Source organism: Halichoerus grypus, chromosome 7 (genome assembly GCF_964656455.1).
Source record: "Halichoerus grypus chromosome 7, mHalGry1.hap1.1, whole genome shotgun sequence".
Lineage (NCBI taxonomy): Eukaryota > Metazoa > Chordata > Mammalia > Carnivora > Phocidae > Halichoerus > Halichoerus grypus.
This window is the reverse complement of record NC_135718.1, coordinates 55,903,438-55,922,558: the sequence shown is the minus strand read 5'-3', so window position 1 is coordinate 55,922,558 and position 19,121 is coordinate 55,903,438. Positions and strand designations below refer to the sequence as shown.

General features: G+C 38.4%; 1 protein-coding gene across 4 annotated transcripts in view; it reads left to right on the top strand.

Moving 5' to 3' along the window:
- Positions 1 to 12,399, top strand: part of VPS26A (VPS26 retromer complex component A) — a 31,601-nt gene extending 19,202 nt beyond the window's left edge. For all 4 annotated transcript variants that reach the window (XM_036113816.2, XM_036113815.2, XM_036113818.2 and 1 more), the window contains 5 exons: positions 20 to 184; positions 2,665 to 2,771; positions 5,319 to 5,387; positions 8,206 to 8,348; positions 10,521 to 12,399. In XM_036113816.2, the coding sequence (XP_035969709.1) occupies positions 20 to 184; positions 2,665 to 2,771; positions 5,319 to 5,387; positions 8,206 to 8,348; positions 10,521 to 10,634 (598 nt within the window). In that variant the 3' untranslated portion in view covers positions 10,635 to 12,399. The remainder of the gene's footprint in view (positions 1 to 19; positions 185 to 2,664; positions 2,772 to 5,318; positions 5,388 to 8,205; positions 8,349 to 10,520) is intronic.
- The last annotated feature ends 6,722 nt before the right edge of the window (positions 12,400 to 19,121 follow it).

Below are 19,121 nucleotides of genomic sequence, written 5' to 3'. Positions count from 1 at the left end.
CTCTCTGTTGGCTTTGTAGGTATTTTCTTAAAGTGACAATAGTAAGAAGACTGACAGATTTGATAAAAGAATATGATCTTATTGTTCACCAGCTTGCCACATATCCTGATGTTAATAACTCTATTAAGATGGAAGTGGGCATTGAAGATTGTCTACACATAGAATTTGAATATAATAAATCAAAGTAAGTACCTTTAACAACAGATAACTTAAATGTTCAGGGAAAATTTAAGAAATAAGCTTTTCGGGTCTTTGTAAATTGGTCAAAGTAGGGATAGAATTGACATTAATTTGATGTAAACAGCCCAACAAAATCTCTGAGTGGAAAAACTATCTTCTTGACTCAGCGTAGGTGTCTTTCATATTCAATTCCTATTAAGTCTCTGCTTGGTCATTTTTTGTAGAGGATCTTACCATCTCAGAAGGCAACTAATCCCTTCTGTCTGTAAAAATTTTCTTTACTGGGTTGGTATAACTTTAGCCTAGTCATTTCTTTAAAACTAAACAAAAATGCTTTTTCCTGCCTACATAAGCAGTACATTTTCATTATTGAAAATTTTGGCAATGTAGGGGCGCCTGGGTGGCTCAGTCGGTTAAGCGTCTGCCTTCAGCTCAGGTCATGATCCCAGGGTCCTGGTATCGAGCCCCGTGTCCAGCTCCCTGATCAGCAGGGAGCCTGCTTCTCTCTCTCCTTTCCACTTGTGTTTTATCTCTGTCTCTCTCTCTCTCTCAAATAAATAAATAAATAAATAAAATCTTAAAAAAAATAAGAAAAAAAATTTTGGCAATGTAAAAGATCACATTTTTAATTTTATTATTTTTTATTAATTTTACCACTTAATCACAGTAGCTCTTGCATATCTTTTCACAAGAGAGGGAAAGGTATATATTATGTTTATATATGTTGTATTTTTACAGAAACAGGCTCCTGTTTTGTTTATTGTTTAATACCTTTTTAAACTTTATTATGGAAAAATTCAAGCATAGACCAAAGTGTACGAGCAGTACAGTGAATCCTCAGGTAGCCAGCGCCCAGCTCCAGTACTTGTCAGTATATGGTCAGATCTGTTTTATCTGGATCCAGCCCCCACACTCCCAACAGATTATACTGAAGCCAATTCCAGACACAGAATTTCATCCATAAAAATTGTGTATTGTATTAAATATAATACTGTTATATCTAAAAATATTAATAATTTCTTAATATCTGTACATATCCAGTCAATGTTCCCATTTCCCTGATTATCTCATAAAATGTCTTTTTTCCCCTACATGGTTTATTCACATCAGTATCCAAACAAGATTTGTTCAAATCCAGGGCATCCGGACACATTGCATTTGGTTGTTTGACTCTTAAATTTCTTTTAATTTATTGTAAGTTTCCCCCTTATTTTTTTCCACTAAAGTTTATTTGTTGAAGAAATGGATGTATATTCTTTTATCCCCTTCCTGTGTATTCTTCTGTTACATGACTTTTATTAGTTGTCACTCACCAATTTATGTTACTAAAAATGTGATATAAACACGCCTTCAGAGTCTTAAATTATATTGTTAATAAAATTATCAAATTGTTTAGGACCTATAACCTTGTCACTGGAAGCCTCCCTTCAGGCCAGCATAATTACATTGATCAACTCCTAGGATATTATTTTGAGATTCAAACCTAGGAGAAGGTTGAAAAGCCCTCTGGGGATTGTAGTAATTTCCAGATTTATTAGCACGTCATTCCAGAGTAATTGGGAAAGGACTTTGATGACTAGATATCATAGCAACAAACTCAGCCTGTGGAATGTCTCTTTGTGGGTAAATGCTTTGTTAGCTGCACTACTCTAGCACTTAGAGTAATAAGGACACTAAACTCTTGTGTAGAGTTTTAATGTTCAGAAACATCTTTATACACCAAATAAATATTGCAAGCATAACAATCTTAATTTTCTCTGCTTAAGTTCTTCGGAATCTAACCTCTAAGTAAAGGACCCACAGTTAATCAGGCTAATTCTTCCCTTTAAGGTGTATTGATGGTCAAATTAAAGCTTGATTCCTATTTTTATAGCAAAATGGTGAGTACTTTTTTGAAAAAAAAAAGAACATTAAATAATATGAATAGCCAAAATGGTATTTTTAAAAAAGATTTTATTTATTTATTTGAGAGACAGCACAAGCGGAGGGAGGGACAGAGGGAGAGGAGCAGACTCCCCGCTGAATGGGGAGCCAGACACAGGGCTCGATCCCAGGACCCTGAGATCATAACCTGAGCTGAAGGCAGATGCTTAACCAACTGAGCCACCCAGTGCCCCCAAAATGGTATTCTTAAATAGTTACTGTCATAAGGATGTGTGACATAAAGATGTCTACTAAAGCCTTTCAGGACATATTTCACTCTTTTTTTTTTTTAAATATTTATTTATTTATTTTAGAGACAGATGAGAGAGAGAGAGAGAGAGCGAGAATGAGTGGGAGGGGCAGAGGGAGAGGAAGAGAGATTCCAAAGCAGGCTCCGCACTGAGCATAGAGCCTGACATGGGGCTCAGTCTCACAACACTGAGATTGAGACCTGAGTCGAATCCAAGTCAGACACTTAACCAGCTGCACCTCTTAGGTGCCCCTTTTTGATTGTTTTTTTAAACTGATACTTGGTAAATGAGGTATGTTCTTTCCCCAAAGGTATCATCTAAAGGATGTGATTGTTGGAAAAATTTACTTTTTATTAGTAAGAATAAAAATCCAACATATGGAGTTGCAACTGATCAAAAAAGAGATCACAGGAATTGGTAAGTTAAAAAGAGTATTTGAATTAAAATTCCTGTTTTAAAAAATTTTTAAATCTTAAACTATTGTTTAGATATACAATAAATATACATATTGGATACTAACTTTGATACTTAATATTGCTTAATGTTTGTGCTTTTTTAAAAATTAATTTTTGAATAGGTTATACATTCACATGGTTCAAAAACAAAGTGTAAAAGACTATATGGTAAAAAGTGTCCTATTTGTGTACTCCAGCTACTCATAGGTCATATGTTTATAAGTTTTAAAATGCTTCTTGATATTTATACATATACAGTAACTACTTTTATATTATACCCTTCGCCCTGCTTTTAAGTTAAATGTTTATGTACAATATGTATTTTGCTTTTTCACTTAATATATCTTAGAGGTCTTTCCATATCAATGTGTAGAGTACTTCCTCATCTTTTTTATAGTATTCCTTTCTATGGATATACTAGAATTTAACCAGTCTGCTTCAGGTTGTTTCCAGTCACTTGCTATTCCAAACAGTGCTAAACTTAATAATGTCATTTTGCATGTGTGCAGGTGTGTGTGGGAGATAAAAATCTTAAAAGTAGAATTGTTATTTCAAAGAGTATATTCATTTGTAATTTTGATACATATCAGTTTATCCTCTTTAGGGGTTGTATCAATTTGTATTATTACCAGCAAGGAATGTAGAAGAATGCCTTTTTCCTCTTATTCTTTTTTTTTTTTTTAAGATTTTATTTATTTATTTGAGTGAGCTAGAGAGAGAGTATGAGGAGGGGGATGGGGCAGAGGGAGAGGGAGAAGCTGACTCCCCACTGAGCAGAGAGCCTGACAGGGACCCTGGGATCATGACCTGAGCCGAAGGCAGAGGCTTAACTGACTGAGACACCCAGTTGCCCCTTTTCCTCCTATTCTTACCAATACAACATTAGAAAATCTTTAGCTGATCTGATGAGTAGGGAGAGAAGGTTCTTCGTTGTAGTTTTAATTTAGTTTTTTCATTCTGAATGAGGGTAAGCATCTTTTCATGTGTATAAAAGCTATTTGTATTTCTTTCCTATATACACTGCCTATCTATATCCTGTGTTCCATCTCTTTTGGATTATTAGTCTTTTCTTACTGATTTGTAGAAACTCTTTATATATTAGGGAAATCAATTCCTTTTTCTGTATTAAAAGCAGCAAAAGGGGCACCTGGGTGACTCAGTTGATTAAGCATCTGCTTTCGGCTCAGGTCATGATCCAGGGGTCCTGGGATCGAGCCCTGTGTTGGGCTCCCTGCTCAGCAGGGAGCCTGCTTTTCCCTCTCCCTCTGCTGCTCCCCCTGCTTATGCTCTCTTGCTCGCTTTCTCTGTCAAATAAATAAATAAAATCTTTATAAATGAATGAATGAATGAATGCAGCAAAAATTTCCCTAGTTTGTCTTGCTAATGATGGCTTTTGCCATGTAGTTCTTTTTGTGTAGTCAAATTTACCAGTTTTTCCTTTTATAGACTCTAGGTTTTGTGCCAGAGAAAGGCCTTTTTCACACTGATGTTCTAAAAGTAATTTTCTGTGCTTGATTCTCCTAAAATAATATAATCTGGGGATTTTGTTTAAATTTTTAATTTCTTTGGAATTTGTCTTGATATGGATTCAACTTTAGTTTTTTCCAGATGGCTGACCAGTTGCCCCAGAATTATTTATAATTGCTTTTTAATTTTAATTAGTGTATAGATTTAATTTGTCTCATTTGTTGGATTTTTGCTGAAAATAATTTTAGGCAACACTCTTTAAGAATTTAAAATTGGAATCATAATTAGAATCATCTGTGATTTCTTAATCTCCATTTTCACCTGCTAATAAAAGTTTTAAGGGATTTAAAGATATTAAAATCAAACGTCAGGTTCCTTTTTCTTGTTGAAAAGAAATTAAACATTTTTTCTGGTTAAAAATTGTGCTGATTCTAGAAAAGTTTAAATAAAAAATAATCTGTACTCATCATTCAGAACAGAGTTTAATTGTCTTTGCATATTATATGTTTTACAGCATTGGGATCATTAATGTATGTTTTGATATACTTTTTTCATTTATCATATCATTGACTTTTTACAGATGTCTGGGGTCAAATAATCTCTTAGAAGATGAACACCCAAACTTAAAAGAACTATGTCAATCAAGTACTCAGTTTGATGTTTTCTCCAAGTTAGAGTTAACTAACTCTGAAAGAAGACAGTTTGGATGTTGCAGAGAAAACTAGCATGACAGTGGTTATTTCTTATGTGTCTAGTTTCCATTTTAGTAGATACTAGAAATGATAGAAGGAACTCTATGGAGAAGATTCTTTCTGAACTATATATATGGTAAGAAGAGAGTGAAACATTCAGTCAAGTGATAAGTATGTTAAGTGTAGATCAAGAAATAGAAAAGAATGATTTTCACAAAATGGGAAGATAAATTAGTACTAAAATAATGTAGTTGGAAAATAAGATATAAGGTTGGAAATTATATTCTGGAAATATTTAACTTAATGTCATTTACATTATTTTTTTAATGTCGTTTACATTATTGTGCTAGGACCCAGTACCACCACAGAAACAGAAACAATTGCTAAATATGAAATAATGGATGGTGCACCAGTAAAAGGTAACATACTTTTCATTTACTTCTTTTGTGTGATAGTACAAACAGCAGTGTTCATGGCAGTTTAGTTTGAAAGTATTTATGCAGTGTAAAAGTATTTGTGAATTCTTAAGTGATTCTGATAATGATGTTTTTAAGATCGTCTTTGTATAGATACTGAAAGACTGTAATAGTACTTCCTAGTCTGAAGTAAAGTTTAATTTTTTATGCAGTTTAAATTTTAGTATTTAGGGGTGCATGGGTGGCTCAGTTGGTTAAGCCTCTGTCTTTTGATCTCAGCTCAGGTCTTGATCTCAGGGTTGTGAGTTCAAGGCTGGCGCTGGGCTCCATGCTGGGTGTTTGTTTTTTTTTTAAAAAAAAAAGAAAGGAAAACTTTAATTTAGTATTTAGAAGAGACATTTATATATTATCTCTTACCTAGTTCTGAATTTGTAATATTTTGATTGTCTTCTGTTATGATAGTTTATCTCGGTAAGTCTTTTTTACTCATGCTGAATACAAGGTGCTGTATAGCTGAGCATTAATGTCTGTGGGATTCTGTAATCCTTAAAGCCCCCAAGAAAACAAGCAGTTCCATTATTATCTTCCATATCCAAGATAATAAAGCCAGTATTTTTAATTTTACTTTTTTAAAGATTTTTAATTTTTTTTGAGTAATCTCTATACCCAACAAGGGGCTCGAATTTACAACCCTGAGATCAAGATTCACATGCTCAGGACTCCTGGGTGGCTCAGTCAGTTAAGCGTCTGCCTTCGGCTCAAGTCATGATCCCAGGGTTCCAGGATCCAGACTGACGTCAGGCTCTCTGCTCAGTGGGGAGCCTGCTTCCTCTCTCTCTGCCTGCCACTCTCCCTGTTTGTGTTCTCTGCTCCCTCGTCAAATAAATAAATAAAATCTTAAAAAAAAAAAAAAAAAGTCACATGCTCTACTTACTGAGCCAGCCAGGTGCCTCAGTATTTATCATTTTACATCTACATCTTCGGCTTTTTCTCATTCGGTTAGTAATTATTTCAAAAAGTAGCTATCATTTACTGAGTGCCAACTATAGATGAGGCATTGTACTCTGAGGTGCTCCAATGTTTCCTTTGAGTTAGGTGATGGTATCTTATTCTACAGATTAAACTGAGATACAAAGAGGTTAAAAAACTTGTTAAAGGTAAAGTGTAGGGGAGGCAGAACTTTACCCATCTTAGATTTTCAGCTGGGACTCTCAAAAGGACAGATTAATAAAGGAAAAAAGTTTATTAATGTGTGCAGTGCACATCATGCAGGAAAAACCTCAACAAAAAATAACTCAAAACAGTGGCTTAGAATTTCAGCGTATATAGCATCTTCAAAAGAACAATAAATTTCGAGATCTAACTGGACAAAGGAAAGTAGTTGTAGGCTTCTCCAGGGGTGTGGCAAGCTGTGTGAAGGTAAATAAATCTAAGGGAGGAAACAAATGGAGTAAGGTTTGTTTGCTGCTTCCTGATCAGCCATCCCTGGGCTGATGAGACTATCTTCATTAAAGGGAGAAGTTACAGCCTGCCTTTAGGCAGAAAATGGGGAGCCTTTTCTGCTCTTTGCTGCTTCGTAATTGCCTTCAGCTCAAAATAATTTTTATGTCAAAGAGGCAGATTTTGTGGTGACATAATCTGGTTTCCTTTAATAGCTAATCATTGCAGAATTGGATTTGAGCCCAGGTCTTTCTAAATTCAAGACGTGTGTGTGTGTGTGTGTGTGTGTGTGTGTGTGTGTGTGTGTGTGTACACACACTCCTGTTAGGCAACATTACTTTGTAAAATTTCAGCAGCCACAAAGTTTTATGTAAAGTAATGGATCATATATCTTTCAGGAAATGGATGTGCACAAGAAAAGTATTACATATAAAAGATTCAAAACAGAATATGCAAATAGTTACCTTTAGGAAAGAAACCACGAGAATCTGAATAGTAGTCTTTTTGGTAGCAAAGGAATAATCATCATCCGGAACATGTTTGTTGCTTTGGATGAATTAGTTAATAAGTATTGAAGAACTTATACACATGATTAGAAATTATGGTAAACTTCATGAAAGAATAACAGAACTACTAAAACAGTACTTACCTGCTGGCACTATTCTAAGCTTTTTACATATATTGACTCATATAGTCCTTACAAATCTCTACAAGATGGATATTATAGCTGTTTTCCATTTCACAGATAAGGAACTTGAAACAGAATGGTTAAGTGATTTGGCCAAGGTCACACGGCCAGTGAGTTGTAGAGTTGGCATCTGAATCCAGGCATTCTGACTCTAGAGCAGTGGTTCTCATCTAGGGGCCGTTTTGCTCCACCACCACCCCCTGGACATTTGTTGTTGCTTGGAGTTATTTTTGGTTGCCACACTTGGGGAATGCTGCTGATATCTAGTGAACAGAACTTAACCACAACGAAGAATTATCGGGCCCAAAATGGCAGTAGTGCTAAGGCTGAGAAACCCTGGTCTAAAGTTTTCGTTATGGGGCGCCTGGGTGGCTCAGTTGGTTAAGTGTCCACGTTCGGCTCAGGTCACGATCCCAAGGTTCCGGGATGGAGCCACGCATCTGGCTTCTTGCTCAGCGGGGAACCTGCTTCTCCCTCTGCCTGCAGCTCCCCTTGCTTGTGCTCACTCTCTCTTTCTCTGACAAATAAATAAAAGCTCTAAAAAAAAAATTTTTTTTTTTAAATAAGGTTTTTGTTAGGCTGCCATCTCATGAAGAACTAAACTGTTAGTGTCTTCTCTATAATGCTTAGTTCTAGGTGTTATGTGACCATATTTTCATCTTTAGAATTCAATGGAAATTGTTTTTCTTTCAGGTGAATCAATTCCAATAAGACTATTTTTAGCGGGATATGACCCAACTCCAACAATGAGAGATGTGAACAAAAAATTTTCAGTAAGGTACTTTTTGAATCTAGTCCTTGTTGACGAGGAAGACAGAAGGTACTTCAAGCAGCAGGTATGGTGCCACCAAGGCTGATGTTTTGTTCTGTGGCAGTTCTGAAAACACCTGGAAAGCACTCACTTTTCTAAGCTTTACAGTACTGAGCAAGTGGGAGTTTCTATGATAAGGAATTTAGGTGTGAATGGAATAGTGTCGTGATAGATCTCTTCCCTATCATTCTGCAGGACCCCAGAATGGGCTGTAATTCGGCAGAGCTTTTATTTTTCTTTTGAAAGTTTTGTTTTTTTAAATAAAAATAATACCTACTGTTTATTAAAAAAATTAGGCAATAAAGAACAGGTTAACAAAAATTCCACCATCATTGTGAGTAGTTTTCCAGACAAACTTGTATATGTGTATTTAGATCATATGTGTGTTGTTCTTTAATTTGCTTTTTCATTCAGTAGTGTCTTGAATATCTTTCCTTTATCAACAGATGTAGATTTTCGTTATCACTTTGAATGATTTCATTAACTTGATGGATTCTGGTTTTCCATTTTGTTGTAAATTTACCTGAGATGACCCAAATCTAATACTTTTTTTTTATATAAAATGTTTATCATAAAACTAGTTCTCATTTGAAAATCAAAAGCCTTTGGTGAATTTTCGTGAAGATTGTGATTGGAATGGTCTTTTATATTATGAACCAGATTAATAAATATTTGAATGTCAGTTGAGTACTCAAAACTAAATTAGAAATTATTCTGCACTGAGTATTGTGAAGAATACAAAATCTACCTTTTATAAACATAGTTTGTCTTCAAGGTTCTCACATTGCATATGTGTGGAAAGAGAAAAATTATAAAAAGCTAATTAACAGAAAACTTAAATTACAGTTCGACCATAATTTAGAAGAGAGAAAACCTTTTCTGTTGATATTGCCATAATGCTGTAAGATTAAAAATAGGTAGTTTGTGGGCGCCTGGGTGGCTCAGTCGTTAAGCGTCTGCCTTCGGCTCAGGTCATGATCCCAGGGTCCTGGGATCAAGCCCCGCATCGGGCTCCCTGCTCGGCAGGAAGCCTGCTTCTCCCTCTCCCACTCCCCCTGCTTGTGATCCCTCTCTGGCTGTGTCTCTCTCTGTCAAATAAATAAATAAAATCTTTAAAAAAAAAAAAAATAGGTAATTTGTAACTCAAGATAGATTATATAGGGGCGCCTGGGTGGCTCCGTTAAGTGTCTTGACTCTTGATTTCAGCTCAGGTCATGATCTCAGGGTCGTGAGATCGAACCCCACATTGGGCTCTGCTCTGGGTGTAGAGCCTGCTTGGGATTCTCTCTCTTCCTCTCCCTCAGCCCCTCCCCCCTCTTAAAAAAAAGATAGATTATATAAACTTCACAGTTTCCAAATCAGTTACATATTGTAGCCTATTGAATGAATACGTTGCTTCCCACGGCATTCATTTGGCTGTTTGGTAACCAACATAAACGGCCTGTCATGACTTTACAGAGCAAATTTAGGAATTTTTTTTTTTTAAATTTTAGGAATTTAAAAGAGATCTCAGGATGGATTGTTTGGAACAAGATTTGGATAGGCAGAGGAATAAGTATTTGAAAAAAATATATATATGTAGGAGAAATTGTAGGGTGGGTTTATTTGGAGTGCATTGGGAGGAGAGCGTTAACTGTTTGGCTGGTGGGGGAACAGAGTGATGTTGGTAAATTGGATAAAGGTTATGAAGGACCTTGAATGCCTGGTCTGAGATTTATCCTAGAGGCACTGAGAACTACTGAAGTGCAGTTGAAGCAGTGTTTTAGCCAAATCGGGTAGTGATTGGAAGGGTGGGTTAGAAAGGAGCCTCAGGCACTGGAGGACGAGCTGTTTACCAAGAAGCTCTTAGTGTCTGAGGTTGAAGTTACAGAGGTTTGAACTTGGATAAGGGCAAAATAGCAAACCAAGGACAGATTTTAGGAATTCTTGAAATCAGTAATAGCTAGAATCTTGTGCCACATTGGATTGGCAGTGGTGGTGTACATAGGTGCTTATGAGAGGGAAGCAGGGCTGGCAGAAGGGGTGGTCCAAGATTAGAACTGGAAGAAAGTAGGTCACTCAGCAAAGAGAACAGCTTTTGTTGGGAAGAATCTAATTTTGTTATAGTTAAAATTGAAGTGGCATTATTTCCATGGTGAAGATTTAAGGCATAATATGAGAATGTTAATTTGTTGATGTCTTGCATATGTTTTACCAGGAGATCATTTTATGGAGAAAAGCTCCTGAAAAATTGAGGAAACAGAGAACAAACTTTCACCAGCGATTTGAATCACCAGAATCACAGGCATCTGCTGAACAGCCTGAAATGTGAACTGAATAGGAGAAAAAAAGAAAAACAAAAAACTCCTATATCCATTGAGATTAAGTTCAGCGGGTTAAAGATGGTTGCAGCTTGTAGTGGGGGAAAAGGCCAAAACTCCATTTATAATAGTCTTCCTTTATCTTACAGTGCTGCATTTATTTTATGATACAACTAAATGTTCTTCATGTATATACATTAAAAAAAGCGCTTTCTTTGAAACACTGGAACTTTCTTAAGCTGCCGTTTTTTCTTTCTTGTCTTTTTTTTTTTTTTTTTTTACTGCACACTTTGACCTGATAATAAGCACTCAGATATGCATAAACATAAACATTAAAGATTTTCATGTGAGTAGGCTGGTATTTGTAATTTCGCTTTTCTTAGTAATGTTGATTATAAATACTTTTCTCCTTTTTCATGCTAATAATTACCTCTTATTCTCTACATGCAAAAAATTAAGTATTTCGTGTTCAAATAAAAATAGAAAAATTGAATGGGCCTTAAATCCTGCAAAGATTTAAAACATGGCATCTCAATATTTTTGAGGAATACATTTGTTTCTACATGTGTGTTTGAGAAATACCTATGGAGTGTTTCACTGTAGGTGCTTTTGATTCCACCATATCATGGCTTCCTGAATTGTATCCTCTTTGAAGTCTTCTGTTTTGTGAATGTTAAAATTTTTCCCCAAGATTATGTGGCATGTCACCGTGGCCTGCTTGCTTGCCCCTCCTTCCTGCCTGCCTGCCTGCCTGCCTGCCTGCCTTCCTTCCTTCCTTCCTTCCTTCCTTCCTCCTTCCCTCCCTCCCTCCCTCCTTCTCTTCCTTTTCTCTTTCTTTCATTCTTTCTTTTCTATCTTTCTTTTTTGCCATATTAAGTAACTATTTTGCTATTACTATCCAGCAGGTACCACAGTATGTTTTCTGCAATGTAGAGTTGACTCTGTTGGCATTTTCGAATTTGTTAAAACTATATCATTTTTCTGTAACTACTTTGAATTTTTTTTTTTTTAATTTAAGGCATCTTTTTACCACATACATGAAATTATAATTTTGTTGCCTTCACAAATACTCTCTTCCCTTTCCAGGGGAAAATTTGAGGATGGGGAACTTAGGAGGACCTGTGAAGCATGTAGTTATCTAGATCTGGACAATTTCATGTTTGTTAAACTGGAACTTTTCCTAGTTCAAACTCAAATGTAATTTCACCCACTCTGTTTAAATTTTGTTAACACTAAATTCAAGTCATTTGTTCAAAGTTGTAAAAAGAAGGTTTTAGTCATCTGTTCATATGCATGGGGTCTGATCTCAGATACACTAAATGTGGAGTGTAGGAACTAAAATGAAGCCTGCTGTGTGAAGCTACTTTCACTTAGGGTTCACTGGTTTTTGTACCAATATTTTTTTATACACTTCAGCGCAAGTCTTGTCAGTTAACCTTACTTTATGAGTAAGCTAAGTAACCCAAATTACATTTCTCTAAACCTGTTTACTACTATGGCACTTTGATAAAATGGTCAGTAACCAACTTCTTTACTGGCAAAAGGTTCCATGTACCATGTGCTGGAGCATCTATTTTAAATGTGGCTATCTGTGAATGGTAATGTTTTCCTTCATGTAAGTGCCTGTTCAGAGTTTCAAAATTTAAAGATGCCAAATATTTTCATGGTCACTTGCATGTAGTAATCTAGAAAATATTCGAAGAAATTTTGAAAACAATTATATTTAACCAGCCTCAAATTGTGCAACCATGATGTATAATAAAGAATTTGAAATGATACTGAGCTTGCTATTTGAATGATTAAAATGTTCTATTCTCAAATCTCACTGTCAGATTTATTCATTGAGGACAGGATTGCTCATAGTTTAGGAAGCTATATGTGTTACAAGAAGTTTTTATAAATATTGTCAGTTTTAATTCCAAATAGTTATATAATGCTTTTAATTAGGTGGCTTAAAACACTCATAAATAGGATGCTTATTCACTTTACTTAATTGTTGCATAACCAATTTGAAGAATAAAAATTTGAAATCAATATTTGGTGAATTGAGTAAAAATTTGGCCAGTTAACTAGAAATAAACTGAAAAAAATTTGTGTTTTTAATAAGTACAGAGGCTCAGTTAGTAGAGCATGTGACTTTTTTTAATCATTTATTTGAGAGAGAGCGTGAGTGAGCAGGGTGAGGGGTAGAGGGAGAGAGAATCCTCGAGCAGACTCCCCGCTGACCATGGAGCCCAACCTAGGAACCCTGAGATCATGACCGGAGCCAAAATCAAGAGTCAGCTGCTCAACTGACTGAGCCACCCAGGCACCCTGAGCATGTGACTCGATCTCAGGGTAGTGAGTTCAAGCCCCATGTTGGGTGCAGAGATTACTTAAATTAATTTTTTAAAATGCAATATCCAGTGGTTCTCAACCCTGGCTGCGTGTTCAAATCAGTTTAGCTTTTAAAATAACCATGTTGGGTCCTACCCAGACCATAAAATCAGAATTTCAGGGGTCAGGGTCTCAGCGTTAAAAAAAACATCCAGGGTTGAGAACCACTGTCTATACCATGTAAATGGTTGTTTCCGTCACTAGCGAAGAGGTTTTTGTTGTTGTTGTTGTTTTTGGTTTTTTTTTGTAGTTTTGAACTTTAAAAAAAAAAAATTAGAGAACATGCAAGCAGGGGGAGAAGGAGAGAGAATCTCAAGCAGACTCCATGCTGAACTGGGAGCCGGATGCAGGGCTCCATCTCACGACCCTGAGATAATGACCCGAGCCAAAATCAAGAGTCGGATGTTTAACTGAGCCCAGGCGCCCCCTGAACTTTATTTTTTGAAGCAGAACTAAAAAAAATACAAAAGGGACACAGTTTAATCATTCTGAATTTCTGTTAGCAGAATCTGATAGCAAGAACCTCATGAAATATGAAGAGTCGGTGGGGGGGGCCCTCTCCCTCTGCCCCTCTGCAAACCCCCTCCCCCCATGCTCCTCTCTAAAAATAAATCTTACAGGCACCTGGGTGGTTCAGTTAGTTAAGCATCTGTCCAGTTCGGGTCATGATCCCAGGGTCCTGGGATCGAGTCCCACATCGGGCTCCCTGCTCAGTGGGGAGTCTGCTTCTCCCTGCCCCTCCTCCCTGCTCATGGCTCTCTCTCAAAAATATTTTTAAAAATTGAAAAAAATTAAAAATCTTTTAAAAAACATCAGCAGGGTGCCTGGGTGGCTCAGTCAGTTAAGCGTCTGCCTTCAGCTCAGGTCATGATCTCAGGGTCCTGGGATCCAGCTGCACATCAGGCTCCCTGCTCAGTGGGGACTTTGCTTCTCCCTCTCCCTCTGCCCCTACCTCCCCCTGCCCCACTTGTGCGCTCTCTCTCAAAATCTTAAAAAAGAAAAACCAGGAACAATCAAATCAGTTTTTAGAAAAACTAGAATTTTAGCAATTCTTAACCCTTCCGATCAGGCAGTCCTAGTCAGTTTACACCCTCTTAACAAGTTTTCTTTCAAGAATGATTGGTAAATTATCATCTACTTTCCCTACTCACACATTTCCTATCTACTTTACCTTTCAATTCTCAATTCTAAAGACCAAAAAGCATTAATTTGTCATACTTAACGGTTTTTCAGTTATACATAAACATGGAGGTTAACATCTAAAAGATGTTAATTCTAAACAAGCACCTAAATGAAGGTTTTTAGAGTTTGTAAATCCAGCACCCTGGGCTTTTAAAGAAACCACAGTGACAAATTACAGAAATCAAGAATCACAGTTCCTTTTAAATGTAATCATCAGATTAAAAACTAGAACACTTAGCCGATTCTACCTTAGGCTCTATTAAATTTGAGAAGCAGCTCCCAAAGGAGTTTTATTATTTTGAAATCATAAAAGGGGGAAAGTACATAATTAGAAATAAGTGGCTGGCAGGCACTGTTTTGAATTGTTGGGGAGGAAGAACTTTTCCTGTACTTTCTTAGATTCTGTGTTTGGGAGCGTGCTGATTAAACTGACAAAAGACAAGCAAGAGAAAAGACTGACTTAATGAGTATGAGGGAGTTCACAGAAATGTAACTTAAAGGGGTAGTTAGAATTTGGGACCTTATATATCATCTTGATAGGGGAAAGGGGGTGAAGGACACTTATACATGACTTCTTCATAGGGGAAGTTGGGGGTAGAAAGGGCACTTATGGGAAAACAAATGACTTAAGAAAGATAAATGGGCCCTTAGGAGAATTGATGGAAGATAAAATAGTTTTGTGACAAAGTCTGTTTAGGCGTGGTGCCAACTTCTCACTGTACCTGGTGATGAGATCATCTTCCCTGGTTGCTCCCTGAGAGGGGATTTATGATAATTGAGTTCCTTTGGGAGGCTTTGCTTTGAGGCAGAGGATTTCAGGAACTCAAATGCCTTCTCCTCAAAATTCTTATGCCACAGTGGCATATTCCAGACTCCTTCATCAGTATGGATCAAGTAATTGGAATACTCAATCCTAAGTACTGGGTGAGTCGGTAACATCTTAATTTCATTCCTTTTGTATTCAACGGAATCTGTTGAACAGACATAAAGGCACCAGGGGCTTCTACTAGCCTGAATTGGAATATAACATATTTTAAGTTTCAAATCAAAGGCATAATGAGGAAACTGTGCACCTTTTAATAGATCCTTTTTAAGGCTTGGGGCCTTCCATGAGCATAATTCCTAGTCACTCCCCTATCCAAAATCTTTAGTGACTCCATTCCAGGAGAAAGCTTAAACTCCATACTACATAACCGCTCCCGTTTTTCTAAGCCCCTTGGAGGATGACCGCTCTCCCGTCTGCACTCCAGCTAGCTTTTTGCAAGGCTCTGCTGGCCGGTCTTGCCAGACACCATTTCCATCTCCAAGTCAAAGGGCTAGATGTTCTCTCTTGTGCTGTCAAGGCATGCTGTGCACACCTCCGGGACTCTGCTCACCACACTTTTATAAAAGACTTTGATTTTATGGATTTTAAGCCTCTTGGCTCAGTCTTGTTTTAGTGTACTTTGTGCTTATGACATAATATACTTTCAATATCTGAATAAATTAGTGAACCTTATTTTCCTAGTGATTATAAAATTAGGTGTCCTCCTCTAGAAAAAAGTCTGATGAGGGACAGAAACAGAAAAATGTTCACTGTTAGCCCAGAAGCATGCCCTATAGCCTGCACAGTTTCAATAAGGGTCAAATATGCACTGGTTGCTACATTCTTAAAAGGTCTCATGACAGGGGCACCTTGGTGGCTCAGTTGGTTAAGCAACTGACCCTGGATTTCGGCTCAGGTCATGATCTCAGGGTCCTGGGATGGAGCCTAGTATTGGGCTCCCTGCTCGGTGGGGAGCCTGCTTCTCCCTCTCCCACTCCCCCTGCTCACTCTCTCTCTTTGAATTAATAAATAAATATTTTTATTTTTAAAATATATTTTATTTATTTATTTGACAGAGCGAGTGAGAGAGCACAAGCAGGGGGAGCAGTAGAAGGAGAGGGAGAAGCAGGCTCCCCGCCGAGCAGGGAGCCCCATGTGGGTGGGGCTCAATCCCAGGACCCCGGGATCATGATTTGAGCTGAAAGCAGATGCTTAACCATCTGAGCCACCCAGGTGCCCCAATAAATAAATCTTAAAAGTCTCGTGAGTGCCTGTACATCTCACTGAGTTAATATCGAGCTGAATGATAAGCACCAGAGAAATCTTATGGAAGTAGTTTTATGAGAAGAAATTTGAAGAAAACCCTTATGATCTAATGCTCCCTGCTCGTCCCATCCCCCTTGAACACTAAGCATGTAACCACCACCAGCTTCATATAGCAAAAGTGCAGCACTTTCTGCCCAGGGGTCCTGTCCCCGTGCTACTGAAACTTACTAAGTTGCACCATAAAATGTCTCCAGAATTACTTCTTGACTGGCAAGCTCAACGATGCCACAATTTTGGTGGTCTGTACAGGAATTATGAATGAATCCAAGAGCCCTGATGTGGCTTGGTAAGTCTTCTTTATCCCCGGTCTTTGTTTTTAACTTGTTCCTTTTCAGAGATGTCCTGAATAGTACAACCCTTTGGAACAGGTCTTGCTGAATGCTCAGGAGAGAACCTCCTGCCCATGCCCAAACTACAGGGAGGGACAAACTCCTGCCACCTGGCTGGATGGACATCAGTATCTTGGCCGTAATGGTGTTGGGCTCAGAAATCAGGCTCTTCCTGTTTTACCTGTTAATACTTGTATTCTTCTCAGGCATGGGACAGCCATTCATGGCATTCGGATGGCTGCCAATCTCAAGACTCCTGTGTAAGGTTTCTTCCTAAATAACCCAGTGTGATCCCTCGATGAGCATAAAGTCTAAGACATGTCTGACCGTTTGCTTCCTGAAAGGGACCGGAGCTATTACCCAGTTGGGGCATTCACCCAATGGGGGACCACTCCCTTGGGACTGGATCATGGATAAAGCTCACGAGAAAGTTGCCTGGATTAGACAGGGGTTCCACACTTTCATTTCTTCATGTCTCTCATTTGTCCTTACCCATGGGCAACAGTTCTCCTCTTAGAATGAAAGTATTTCTAGCTTAGATACATGACAATATGATATAAAATAGCTGTCCCTTCTTAACAAAGGCCAGGACCTCTACCCCATCCATTAATACTAGATCCAGAGGCTTTCAAAGGGTATTAATATTGGTGGCCAAATATATTGGCTTCCCCAGAATGGAAAGAGGCAGCCCCAGTCTCTGTGTGTTTTAGTCCATTCACCAGCCTTTGTGGTCTAGGGTGCAATGGGGAAGGGAAGGGAGGTCAACATCACTTCTCAGGTAGTACCAAGGTGTCAGAGCAGTTGAGAAGAGGGATGCCTCCCACCACCCTGAACCCCAGGAACCTTTGGCAATATTCCTGATGGGATGCCATTCAGAAGCCGAAGGGGATTTGGGGTAAAGTACTCTCTTCGTTTTATAGGAATGGACTAGGACATCAGCTTTCTCGATCCTAAAGGATTCCCTCTTGGGCTGTTTCCTAGCATATTGGAGTTGATTTGGATTTTAAAAAAAGCACCCCATGCTGTTGGGCTATAAAATAAATCTAACCCCCAAGATGTGCAACTCTTTTGTAAACAGGTTGCTGTCAAGATCCTCACATGCCTGCCTGTTTTTCCTAAGTCACTAGCCTCCTCTTTGTTTGCTTCTTCTTTTGTGTGTCAGATCTGGAATATACTCTTGAGAGGACTGAATGAATGTTGTTTGACTCCTGTTGTATGTGGGGTTTTCTCCATCATTTGTTTCCCAGGTTAATGGTTAGGATAATTGGAACCAATTATCTGGTTAGTTCACCTTGGGACAGGGACTTTAAGGAATATTCCCAAACAGCTGCCAAAACTCCCTTTGTTTTGGGGAGGTTCCTTGTCTTCTCTGGTCCAACATGGACTGCCCATTTTCACTTTTTTAAAAGAAATATTTTATTTATTTATTTGAGAAAGAGAGAGAGAGAGAGAGAGCAGGGGTGGGGTGGGGAGGGAGAAGCAGGCTCCCCGTTGAGTGGGGCTCGATCCCAGGACCCCGGGATCATGACCTGAGCCGAAGGCAGACGCTTAACCAACTGAGTCACCCAGGCGCCCCTCACTTTTTGTGGGTGGAAAAAAGAAAATGTCCGTCTGCTCATCTGTCAGAGCTGAAGAACTTTCCGACCAGGAGTCCTCTTTCTCTGCCCTCTGGGCTTTTATCCGCTTCCAGGCTTCCCGGCAGCACCTCACCTACTCTGTGCCCCTCTCTCCCTCCTGTTCCCGCACCACCGGGAGCCGCCTTACATAACCAGCTCCTGTACCATCCCCCGGGCTCCTGGCGTCACCGGTCCCTGCTCCCCCTACCCTCCCCATCAAGGAGCCAAGAGCGCCCCACTTCTGCCCCCTTCAGATTTCCCCACGGGAGCCCCAGGTAAAAATTGACAGTGGGGAACATATTGACTTTTAGTGGGCCCAGTGTAACATATTCGGTATTTAAGCTAATTTAAATTTGTTAGTTTAATTAAGGTAGACATGGGGTGCCTGGGTGGCTCAGTCGTTAAGCGTCTGCCTTCGGCTCAGGTCATGATCCTAGGGTCCTGGGATCGAGCCCCGCATCAGGCTCCCTGCTCCGCGGGAAGCCTGCTTCTCCCTCTCCCACTCCCCCTGCTTGTGTTCCCTCTCTCGCTGTCTCTCTCTCTCTCTGTCAAATAAATAAAATCTTTAAAAAATAATAATAATAATTAAGGTAGACATGTCTTTAGAATTATCAGCATTAAATATAAAACTTGTATTCTACCAAGGTTTACTAAAGGTCAAATAAGCTCATGTTATCTCTGTTGCCAGTTGTCAGCAAAAAATGACTTAACATGAGGGTTAATTGTGTTTGTCTCATCAGAGTTTTCATGGGTAATTATTAAAAACCAAGTAGGCTAAATAAAAAGGTTTATAGGTAAAACTTCTAAATAGCTTTCAAAATCTTTGGTAACCTAAAATTTTGAAGTTTTGCTAAGTTAAATGAG